Source organism: Felis catus, chromosome A3 (genome assembly GCF_018350175.1).
Source record: "Felis catus isolate Fca126 chromosome A3, F.catus_Fca126_mat1.0, whole genome shotgun sequence".
In the NCBI taxonomy this organism is placed as follows: Eukaryota; Metazoa; Chordata; class Mammalia; order Carnivora; family Felidae; genus Felis; species Felis catus.
The window spans coordinates 43,586,890-43,599,511 of NC_058370.1; the positions used below are offsets into that span (position 1 = coordinate 43,586,890).

Here is a 12,622-nt window from a genome sequence, read left to right on the forward strand (position 1 = left end):
AGGCTGGCGAGGGGCAGAAAGAGAATCCCAAGCATAGTCCCCTGTCAGTGCAGAGCCCAACGCGGGTCTTGGTTATGAGATTATCACCTGAGCCCAAATCAAGAGTCAGACACTTCACCAACTGAGTCACCTAGGCACCCCTACAGAAATGGCTTACTAAGGGGATGAGTAGATCTCTGCAGCCCTATCTCTCATAAGACCTGCTTTTTTAGCCCTAGAGGCTGGGGAATACATTCCCCCCACCCCACAGGAGGAAATGTTTGAGAATAGTTGTGTCATAGTCACATCTCCAAAGAAAGTTAAGAATGTTATGTCCCAAGGGTGTACTTAATAGTATGTTTAGACAAAAGAAAGTGTGGGAGGGGAGTAGCTATTATGGAGAATGCTTCGGGACACAGAGAGATAGTCATTGTGGATTTATCCAAGATGGCATTTGTGTGGCTCACCCATCTGTCTGCAGAGGTAACAAATGTCTCCTCCTGGTAAAAACAGAGCACCTCTCATATGATGGTCTTATGACCTGTTTGAGGGGAGACAGGGAAGGTCGGTGGGTCCTTCCTTGCACCTACCCTCTCTCAAAGTCCTTCAGCTTAAAATATTAAATATGCTACTCTGTCATATTTTGGTAGTGTGTCCTGAACCCCACGAGAGACAAGGAGGGACCAAGAATAACTCCCTAGTTATTAGGATGACTGGGAGGAGAATGTTATCTCCAAGTGAAATAGAAAGTACAAGAGACAGGTTAGTTTAGGGCGAGGGGAACAATGAATTCAGCTTAGGACCATTAAAAGATAAACTGAGGCATACTAAAATTGTAAGAGTTGGGGCACCCGGGTGGCTCAGTCGGTTGAGCATCCAACTTCGGTTCAGGTCATGATCTCGCAGTTGGTGGGTTTGAGCCCCGCATCTGGCTCGCTGCTGTCAGTGCAGAGCCCACTTTGGATCCTCTGTCCTCCTCTCTCTCTGTCCCTCCCCTGCTCATGTGCACTCTCCCAAAAATAAACATTAAAAAAATTTTTTTTAATTGTAAGAGTTTATTTGAGCGAAATTCAATTTGAATCAAACAGCACCAAACCGGAAGTGGTTAGGAGCCCTCGGTCAACAGGAGTCAGGGAAAACAATTAAACAGAAAAGGTGTAGAAGCCAAGAGAAGAAATTATTTGATTGTCCAGTTGGCTGTTGATTGTATTCAGTGTTTCAATTTCATAACCTTGAGGCATTTCTGTACTTACATTTTAGTTTGCTTATGTAGGCTGTCATGGCATTAGAGCCACATCAGTCTAATGGCCTTCTTTTTAATTAACTTGACAGGACACATGGAGGTTCAGGTGCCAAAACCCCAGAGATATCTAGCAGGTTGCTGGATATATGAATCTCATGTTAGGTAAGTCTGAGCCAGAAACATAGAAATTAGATTATAGATGATGAATAATATGTCACGAAAATTGTGAAAGACTTTGAAATAGTCAAAAGTCCATGGGTGAATTTCCATGGAATGCTGGGCATTTTTTAAAGGACTCTCTGGGGTCATCTGATTGTAAGGGGTATGTGCCTCTATCTTTGACTAAGCTATTTTACAACTCTGCAGCGAAAGAAATTAATTTACAGAAAACTGATAGTAATGCAAATGTCTCCTGTCCATAACAATGCAAATGAGTCTTGTCCACAGCAATGCAAATGAGTTTTGTGTGGTAGGGAATATGAATCTATAAATCAAATTCTTCCTTGAACCAGTCTGAACATCCTTACTTGTTACCTCATTAATAAATGAGTTTTTGACATATGCTCATTTTATATTTGTATGAGGGCCAGAATTTTACTTTTTTGAAACTTTAACAATTTTGAAGGTTTCACCAGCATCCCAATGGATTCACCTAACAAAATCAGGTAAATCATGTTGCTGAAGAATACCTTGTGGGCTGCTTAATTAAGCCCAGGAATATTTTGCTTTTGGCTCTCAGAGTGAACAGTGAATATTCAAGTGGCAATCATACAACAATAAACTGATTCTGTTTCTCTAGGTTTTTTCTCTTTAATGATTTTGTATTTTTGGTTTTGTTTCTGATACATCTACAGCCAATATGTTTCTCATCATTGGTGGCAACAGCAATCAGGAATTTGACTTTATTTTCTGACCATTTGGTGGTCTAAGTTAATTGGTAGTTATAGAGATATATTCTCTTTTGGGTAAGAGATGACAGAGAATCTAGTTGGTCTTTTTTGTTTGCCTTTTTTGTCTATTTATGAGTTCAAATCAGTCAAGATTTTCATGCCTCCCGGGAAGAAGAATGACTCTATATCTGATCTGGTGAGTTTTTGTGTTTCTGTGTTCACTTCTGACCTGTGACTAAAGTTGTAGAATCAAAGCTGTATATTTTCTTTTTTTTTTAATTAAAAAATTTTTTTTAATGTTTATTTATTTTTGACAGAGAGAGAGACAGGGCATGAGTGGGGAAGGGGCAGAGAGAGAGGAAGACACAGAATCCGAAGCAGGCTCCAGGCTCTGACCTGTCAGCACAGAGCTCAACGCGGGGCTCAAACTCACAGACTTCGAGATCGTGACCTGAGCCAAAGTCAGACGCTCAACTGACTGAGCCACCCAGATGCCCCAAAGCTGTATACTTTCTTTGTGTCTATGCATCTCTGTGTCTTTATGGCTATAACCAAGAAAGGCCCTCACATGTTGTGGAGTGTGAAATGTTTACTAAGTTTGGAGACCTCTAATAAATTAGATTAGTATGTCTCTTTTTCTTAGTTAAATTTTTTGTTTATTTTGAGAAAGAGAGAGAGAGTGCACACAGGGGAGGGACAGAGAAAAAGAGAGAGAATCCCAAGCAGGCTCTGTGCGAACAGTGTGGAGCCCAACATAAGGCTGTCAGTGGGACAGGGCTGGAACCCAGGAACAGTGACATCATTGATGAAGGAGCATGAGGCAGGCTGAGGGCAAAATTCAGGCTGGTACTCTACCCGCCAACCCCCCCCCCCCCCCGTGGAATATGTGTGATATTCCTCGGACACTCCCAACTACCCAAGAACAAAGGAAAGGGGTTTAAGTGCTTGCCATGGTAATGTGGGAGACTAAGGCAAACGAAAAACTGAATTCCCTTACTGTCTACAGCCCACTGACAAGTCCTTGAAACCAGCAGAGTAACCTCCCTCTAGGAGCTCAGCTGCCTTGATAATGACACTTTGTTAGGGGCAAAAGAAAACCTTAGCTTAACATTACCCCAACCTCAAGGATCCTGTAACTCAACTTCCTTTATCTCAACTGCCCCAAGATATATGCTGGCAATCATATTCCAAGCTTATGGCCCCCGGATATGCATTTCATATGATGAAGAGTCTCATGACCCTTCATGAGGTTTTATTGAACAGTGATAAATGGTGTTTCCCTAGCAACAGCTAGCCCCTCAAGGTCCTGGAAACCTTGCTTCCAAAATTCCTTAGAGACTTACTCTATCACTGACCCCCTCCCAACCTGAGGGTATAATGAATTTCCCATCAAGACCCCAGTGCAGTTCTTCCTGCCCATGGGTTCTGTTCCCATGCTTTAATAAAATCACCTTTTTGCACCAAAAACATCTTCAAGAATTATTTCATGGACGTTGGCTCTGGACCCCACAAATCCCCCATCACCCCAAAAACTTCATCAGTTATGACCCCAGCCAAAATCAAGAGTCAGATGCCCAACCAACTGAGCTGTCCAAGCACCCCAGATTAGTATGTCTCTTAAAGGAGCTCTGTTCCGGAGTGCCTGAGTGACTAAGTCTGTTGGGCATCCAACTCGATTTTGGCTCTGTTTGTGGGATAGAGCCTGAGTCAGTCTCCACGATGTGTGTGGAGCCTGCTTGGGATTCACTCTCTTTCCCTCTACCCCTCTACTTTCTCCCCACTCACCATCTCTCTCTAAAATTAAATAAATAAATAAATAAATAAATAAATAAATAAATAAATAAATAGGAGCTCTGTTCTGACTGGCTTATTGAGATAAATACATACTTACATAAATCAAATATTCCTAAAACTACCCAAAAATAATGAAATTAAACTTCCAATACTTTAAATGTGTAGGAATTTTAAAAACCCTTCTTAGAAAATTCTAGTATAGAAAGAAGCCAGGATCAAATAATTAAAGCAAGTCTTTGGTAAATGATATTCTTTTAACGTTTGGTTAAAAAAAAAAAAAAAAAAAAAAAAAAAAAAAAAAAACCCAACCCATACAGCTATGTCTTTTCTCGGGGTAAACTATAATACAAATGTGTATTTATTTTAATTGAGTTTGCTTCCTTACTGAGAGATTAATGCAAACTGCCTAAATTTATTCACTTAATGATGTAAAACCTAATGTTATTCTGACATGGTTTAGGAACATGAAAACCGTAAATTTGTTCAACAAAAATGAATCATTAATTGACAGACTTTTTATATTAAGAGTATGTTTCATAATATATTGACCTAAAACTAGTTTGTGTTCTGTAAGTGGCTGAAAATTTTGTACTAAGTTGAGCTAATTAATGGTAATTCTTGGATGTCTAGATATATTCTAAGCATCATTCTAAGTTTATATAGCTTTGCTTCTTTTAAAAAATATACTATAGACAGGCTGTATCTCGGAGTCAGATTAATAAACGTGCTCATTTTTGTCACTTAGAAAAAGGTATATAAAGGCTGTAGTGGCTGTAGAAAGTTGTGTTCTATATACTTAGGAGTTTGGTTAGTCTCCCAGGATGCGTGAATATGACCACTCCCAATTATTCACCTTCTCGTAGATGGAGGACAGAGCTAGACACGCAGAGAGTAACTGTGCGCTAGTGTCAATCCCCGAGGAGAACGCGAAGTCAACATAGCGAGCAGTAACATAATGAAGTATTGCTAAGCGTGCTGAATTTCCAAAGGTAGTGTGCGGACCCACGCTCCCTCCGCCCCGCCCCTTGCCGCGCTGACACCTTTTCCCGGCAAGCTTCAGTTTCCTCCGCCTCTCCTTTTTCCGGTGCCACACGTCATCATTCTCGCTTCCCGGTAGCTAAGGCGATGAGAGGGACTTCCCAGTTGGGCGGGCGGAAGTCATGTTGGATCAGGGCGAATCCCTGAGGCGTGCCGGCTGCACCTAGGAAACAGTCGCGCAGGCACCTGAGTTTTCTGAAGCACAAACATTTAGGGGTGAACGTGGAGGAACGTAGGATCTGAGGTTTTGTGGCCTGAGAACAACGGGCTTGCCCCATTCCAAGATGGCGGCGTGGCTTCACTGAGCGTCTTGCTTCCGTTTCTCCGCCGGGGGAGGCCCTCTTTGATTGGCCAGAGGACGGCGCTGTGGCGTGACGCACAGGGTCGCTGACCAGTCGTCTGAGAGCTGAGCTGGACTTGGCGGTGGGAGCCGGAGCGGGGCCCTAGCAGCTGTGGGTGCGGACGCGGCCAGGTGAACTGCTCCTGCCAGGTGAGTGGGAGCGCAGGTGATGGGGAGCCGAGGGCACGGACTGGAGTCTCTGTAGGGACTGAATGGGTTGCTCCTGGGGCGAAGCCTCTTCTCGGCGGCTTGGCGGGCAGAGGAATTTAGGGACTCAGTGACCCAGGGGTCTGCTGAAGAGTGACGCGTTCCTCGTCAGGCGGTGCGGCCGGCCGGCTTCTGGCTCGGGAACCCTAGGAATCGCGGGGTGCGGAAGCATTCAGGTTTCTTTTTAGAGTTGAGTAACCTGAAATGGGATGAATGACTTCTGCCTCGTGACAGCTGGAACTAGGATCCGGGGCTTCGGACTGCGCTTGAAGCATTAAACTGTGCTTAAACTTGGCTACCGTGTCCTGAGAAGTTATGATTTGATGGAATGACCGGTTCAGTTTTTGGCGTGTGTGTATTTTTGGCAGACACTCCTACAGAACCTTTAAAGTTCTTTTCATTCATTCATTAACTCATCCATTCATCTATTAGCCTCTTCAGAAACTCCTCCCCTGTGAGAATATGATGTGAGTCAAAGATCGACCGCCCTAGAAAAATGCACATTCGCTCATGCACACAATTTTGCATGCAGCTTCAGAAGATTTATTGACGCTCTGAAGTGCCCCGTTGGTTTTGTGCCCAGATTTAAGAATCCATGTTCTAGAAGAGGCGACAGGGAGAGACAGTGGGAAACGGAAAGAGCAGGTTTTAATATGTAGCTGCCTGGGGACATTGGATGGAGCCAGTATCTTTCATTCATGTTTTGAGTGGGTACCAGTCAGTGAATGAAACCTGCTGAGGTACTTGTTGAGAATTGTGATATTAGAACTTGCGTTTATTCCCACCTGAGTTATCCCTTTGCCACTTCGTAGCTGCAGAAGGGCCTCCTATGTAAAGGGTGCTTCAGTTTCCCGCCTTTGTCAGAAATAACAAGTAGATGCCTTAGAGTGTCAGTTGGAGCAAACATTTAGAATTTTTGTGGTCTGGGTTGCGTGTAGTGGGCTAATTCCTTCATTTGCTTTTCTAGCCGCATAAAATCATTCCCTGGGTGGCTACATCGGTTAAGCATTCAACTCTTGATTTCAGTTCAGGTTGTGCCCTCACAGTTGTGAGATCGAGCCCGTGTCATGGAGCCTGCTTAAGATTCTCTCTCTCTTGCGGCACCTGGGTGGCTTAATTGGTTAAGCATCCGACTTTGGCTCGGGTTAATGATCTCCTGGTTTGTGAGTTCAAGCCCCCTGCATTGGGCTCTCTGCTGTCAGTGCAGAGCCCCCTTTGGATTCTCTGTCTCCCTCTCTCTCTGCCCTTCTCCTGCAGGAGCTCTCTCAATCTCTCTCTCTAAAATAAGTAATAAACATTTAAAAAAAAGATTCTCTCTCTCTCCCACCCTTTGCCCCCCACCCTCAAAAAATCATTCTTTAGTCCGTATTATTTACAGTATGGCACTTCTCATAATAACACTTATATTGGAGACACTTATTATTCAGCACCTCAGGAAGTGAGCACTAGAGGCCACTAATAACATAGATTCTTTAATTTGCCTGTTTTTCCCTTTTTCTTGAGGGTCTTGTTCCCGTGAACCCTAGGTGGCTGAGATATGTGTTAGCCTTAGCCTAGACTTTAGAATGCAAATAGGGTGTATGAAACACTCAATGGAGTTGGCATTGTCTGGGTTTGAAAAGCTTAGTCTAAATGGTTATTTTATCAACCAGAATTTTTCGAGGCATGAACATAAGCAACCCTGGTGAATAGGTCCTGGTGAAGGAGTCGCCCAGCACGATAGCAAATTTAGCATTATAATTTTGGTGATTCCAAGTAGAAATATTTTTGCTCGGAACTGGTGGTGGTTCTCATTACAAATTGGACTCACAACGTCAGCATCCAGTTCTTGTCTCCCCAGGTAACAGAGGAGGGGAAAGGGCACAAAAACAAGATCACTTGGAAAGTAGAATTTAATGCAGTGTTTGCTTTAATAAAGCAAGGAAGGGAGGGGATCAGGGAGGAAGGTAGGTGGATGCTGAAACAGGGCTTGAGACTGACTCTTGGGGAAGGGGAATTAGAACTGGCTTGGTTGAAATGTTGTATGATCTATGAGGAGGTTTACATTAGTATTATTCAACTACTTGCAGCTTGGAAATGATCAAATGATTGTAAACCCCCCACATCTTTCCATTTATTTAAGTGCTAGAGAGGAGAGTTGAGAAAGGAATAGTAGGCAAAGAGAACTGTGAAGTTAATTGGCTTTGGGAGTCAAAGGGAAGGGAGATGTTGTCATCCTCCAGTGACCAGTTCTTCTAGACTAAGTGTTTAATTTTTTTTTAATCTTTATTTTTGACAGAGAGACAGTGCGAGCAGGGGAGGAACAGAGAGAGAGGGAGACACAGAATCTGAAGCAGCCTCCAGGCTCCGAGCTGTTAGCACAGAGACCAACGCGGGGCTGCAGCTCACAAACCATGAGATCATGACCTGAGCCGAAGTTGGCCGCTTAGCTGACTGAGCCACCCAGACTAAGTGTTTAAAGAACATTGTTGGGTGACCATCTTCTTTTTTGAAGTTTAGTTGAGAAATTCACATAAAATTAAAAAGCCTCATCTATAGTTTCTTTTTAGACTATGGCAACATATTTGGAGTTCATTCAGCAGAATGAAGAACGAGATGGTGTGCGCTTTAGTTGGAATGTGTGGCCTTCCAGCCGCCTCGAGGCTACAAGAATGGTTGTTCCCCTGGCTTGTCTCCTCACTCCTTTGAAAGAACGTCCAGACCTGCCTCCCGTACAATATGAACCTGTGCTCTGCAGCCGGCCAACTTGCAAAGCCATTCTCAATCCACTTTGGTATGAATTCTTTTTAAAACTAGTAAAAAGGAAGAATGCAGTATATTATGATTTTTATGTGATTCTCATAAAAGTGATTCAGTTTGGGCAAATCATCAAATTTGGGATTAGTAGTAGATGGTGAGATTCTGAGGTGATGAATGCTTGTAGAAGTCTAGGATGGGGGGATGGGCTAAATCGGGATGGGCATTTAGGAGGGCACTCATGATGGGCACTGGGTGTTATTTATATGTAAGTGATGAATCACTAAATTCTACTACTGAAACCATTCTTATACTATATGTTAACTAGGATTTACATACAATTAAAATATATATATATTTAAAAAAGAATGCTTGTAGAAGTCTGAGTCTTACTGGCCTAATATTTGAGATAAAATTGGAACTTATAGGAATGAGGTAGAAGTCAAGGGAAAGGATTGGAATTCACTTTTTTTTCTTATTTCAATTTGTTTTTGGTTTAACCATAGATTATACTGGTACCTTTCGAAGCATTTTCCCAAAAAAATCAGAAAGCTTTTGACGGTTTTCTCATACTTACCTGGTATGGTGATGCTGTATGGCAGGAAGTAATAGGTGGAAGAAATTATAACTCTTAGTGATGGTTAAGTGTAATGTTTTGTACCTGAGATCATGACCTATGATATTTTCCTGAAATGTGGGCATTATTTGAAAGAATCTTTAAACAGGTGAAGAGTATCAGAAATATTGTCTAAAAGGTAAGACTTTTATATGAGGGAAAAACAAGACTCATATGAAGGAACATTTTTTACTTCATTCCCCTTACTTTTACTTACTACACCCATTCATAAGATGCTGTTACTCTTCTTTCAAAGAGGTAGCCATTGCTTATTAATTTTCTAAGTGCAGAAAGGGAGAAAAAACTAATTGAAGCATTATCTTTAACCAGTTCTAGGAAGCATGCCTCCCAACCTTTCTTCAAGTGAGGTAGGTGAGGTGAAAGTCAGGCAAGTGTTTCCATGTGTAAAATTTAGTATTGACATTTAGTGGTTTCACATATCTTAACAATAAAAGTGCTAGAAAAATCACACAGATTATGTTAAGAACAGGACAAAAGGGAATAACCTGTAACTTATATAAAATCATGACATTTTAAATATTGTCAAGGGAATTAGAAAAGAGAAAAAAAGATTTACTAATTCTTCAGTGCTGCTGTTTGAAGGAAATTTTTGGTGTATTTAACAGCCATAACTCTTAACTGCAGTAGACATTTTACATCACTCCATCCATTCATGCTCAGAATGATATCTGAAACATATCTATGAGACTTACTAAACTTAAAGATTACATTTGAATGCTTTCCACATTACAAATGAAAATGGTACCTAGCTATAATATTTATCTTTCTCACAGTCAGGTTGATTATCGAGCGAAACTTTGGGCCTGTAATTTCTGTTTCCAAAGAAATCAGGTATGTGAATTTTTTTAAGTGTTTTTCTGTGTTTCATTTTAGTTGAATTACTCTGAAAAAAATTAAGTAACACTGAATTTGTGTCTGTCTGGGTAGTCATCAATTTCTGCTGACCTCAAGGCAATAGCTTTTGTTAAGCATAATTGAACACTGAACATATGTGATTTTTCTGTTGAACGATGACTCAGTTTCATTATGTGGGTTTTTATCATTTGCTCTGGAGGGGACATAAAATTCCCATTTTTGATGTCCTCTGTAGGCAGTGAATATGTTATCCTAAGAAAACAGATATGTTGTGTATATTTCATTTGACTTCAGTTTATTCTAATTGCATAGTGTGTACATTACTGAATTTTCACTTTTTCATTTTTATAACTTTCAGGGTCCAAGTACCAATGTTGAGCATTTCTTGATTTAAAAATTTTAAAACTACTGGGGCACCTGGTGGCTGTCGATTAAATGTCCAACTCTTGATCTCAGCTCAGGTCGTGATCTCATGGTTCGTGAGTTCGAGTCCCACATCAGGCTCTGTGCTGACAGCGTGGAGCCTGCTTGGGATTCTGTCTCTCCCTCTCTCTCTGCCCCTCCCCTGCTCATGCACACACTCTCTATCTAAATAAATGTTTTTAAAACATCATCAAATTATACATTTAAAAGAGTGAATTTTATGATATATATAATATATCTCAATAAAGCTGTTAGAAAAATTTAATCATTTCCAGTATAGCATATAGTGGTTTAGTACCTCTTAAGATATTAATAACATGCATTTATTTATTCACATATTTAATCATAATTGCAGATAATCTCATTCTTTGATACATCTCACAGTAAGTCCAGTGATAAATAGACCAATCAGTGTACTAAGTATAGGCTTGGGAATTATGAGCAGGTACCATTCAAAATTCACCTCCATGAGAGATTCAGGAGTATGTGCAACTCTTAAAGGCATTCAGAATTGAGGTCCATGTTTAATACAGTTATAGTGAAAATTCTAAGGCATCAAAAGACAATGTCAGCAGAGTAAAAATGTAGTCCACAAAATATTTGCTAATCATAAATCTTGTAAGGGATTAATATCAGGACATCAGGGGAGGAGATAATGAGGAAATGTTTATAAGTTCAGAGTTTCAGTTTTGCAAGATAAAAAAATTGAGTTCTTGGGAATGCAAACTGGTGCAGCCACTCTGGGAAACAGTATGGAGTTTCTTCAAAAACTTAAAAATATTAGTACCCTAAGACTCAGCGATTGTATTACTAGGTATTTACCCAAAGGACACAAAAATAGTATTTCAGAGGAATACGTGCACCCAGATATTTATAGCTGCATTATTTACAATAGCCAAATTTCCAAGCAGCTTAAGTGTCCATTGACCAATGAATGGACAAAGAAATGGATATATATATATATATATATATATATATATCATATATAATGGAATATTACTATGCAAACAAAACAAAACAAAAACAACAACAACGGATTCTTGCTATTAGCAAAGTCAAGTGACTGAGTTAGAGGGTATGAGGCAGTGAAATAAGTCAGGGAGAAAGAGACAAATATGTGATTTCACTCATACGTGGAGTTTAAGAAAGAAAACCAATGAGGAAAATGACAAAAAAGAGAAAGAGGCAAATCAAAACACAGACACTTAAGTATTGATAACAAATTGATCGTTACCAGGAGGGAGGTTAGTGCGGAATGTAGTAAAAAGGTGATGGGGATTGAGGAGTGAATTTGTAATGATTACTGTGTGCTGTAAGGAAATGTCGAATCACTATATGATGTATATGAAATTATATTTCACTGTATGTAAACTAACTGGAAATTAAATAAAAAATAAAAAAATATATATATGGTTTTCAGGTCTCACATTTAGGTCTTTAATACAGTTTGCTTTTATTTTTATATATCATTAAGAAATGATCCAGGTTCTTTCTTTTGCATACACCTGTTTAATTTTCTAATGGTGTAAATATATTGACCATGTAAGTGTGGGTCTCTATTCAGTTTCATTGATCTATGTAACTATGCCAATACCATGATGTTTTGTATCTTTTCTTTGTAGTATACCTTGAAATCTGAAATTATGATGCCACCAGCTTTGTTCTGTTTTCTTTTTTTTCTTTTCAAAATTGCTTTCTATTTGGATTTGTTTGTGGTTCCATTCAAATACTAGGATTCTTCATTCAATTTTGTGAAAAATGCTATTAGCATTTTGATAGGGAGTCCATTGTATCTCTATGTTTCTCTGGTAGTATATATATTTTATTAATACTAATTCTTCCCATTCATGAAGATTGTACATCTTCCCATATGTTTGTGTCATCTGTCATTATTTTGTTGTTTTTGTTTGTTTGTTTGTTTGTTTAAATGGTATTCTGTTCTCTAAAGGAAATTTTCATTGAACACAATTTTCAGATTTTCACTTGGGCTTATCACACCCTCACAGGTTCAGGACACATGATAGTGAATGATTTTTAGAGTTAAGTTACACTGAAAAAGAAGTAATATTAGGTAGATGACAGGAAGGTACTCTCATGTGAAAATAAATATACAATTTCAGTCACTGTGTTTGTAAGTCTCTGCTCTCTGATATTAAACTTCTGTCATCCATTGGAAAAAAAATTGAGTTCTGAGTTCTGGAGGTGGATGGTGGTGATGAATACTTAAGACCACTGAACGGTACACTGAACAAAGATTAACATGGCAAAAGTTATACATGTTTTTCCACAATAAAAAACATTGGGTAAAACATCAATCTAATTGATCTAAAACATCAATTTAAAGACAAAATGCCTGTGATACAATGTCAAGCATAAAGAACAGTTTGCAAAATTGTATATACAGGATGAGCTCATCTGTGCGGAAGTAGAAAAAGTCTGGAAGGAAATATGCCTACATGTTGACTAGCTGTCTCTAGTTG

The 12,622-nt window shown here is 39.8% G+C and overlaps 1 protein-coding gene across 2 annotated transcripts in view; it reads left to right on the forward strand.

Annotated features, from left to right (window-relative positions):
• Positions 1-5,019: 5,019 nt before the first annotated feature.
• Positions 5,020-12,622, forward strand: part of SEC23B (SEC23 homolog B, COPII coat complex component) — a 46,461-nt gene continuing 38,858 nt past the window's right edge. Inside the window, exons 1-3 of one of the 2 annotated variants that reach the window (XM_003983812.6) lie at positions 5,020-5,434; positions 8,030-8,264; positions 9,638-9,695. In XM_003983812.6, coding sequence (XP_003983861.1) covers positions 8,044-8,264; positions 9,638-9,695 — 279 coding nt within the window. In that variant the 5' untranslated portion in view covers positions 5,020-5,434; positions 8,030-8,043. The remainder of the gene's footprint in view (positions 5,435-8,029; positions 8,265-9,637; positions 9,696-12,622) is intronic. The other variant, XM_006929984.5, reaches the window with a different exon arrangement.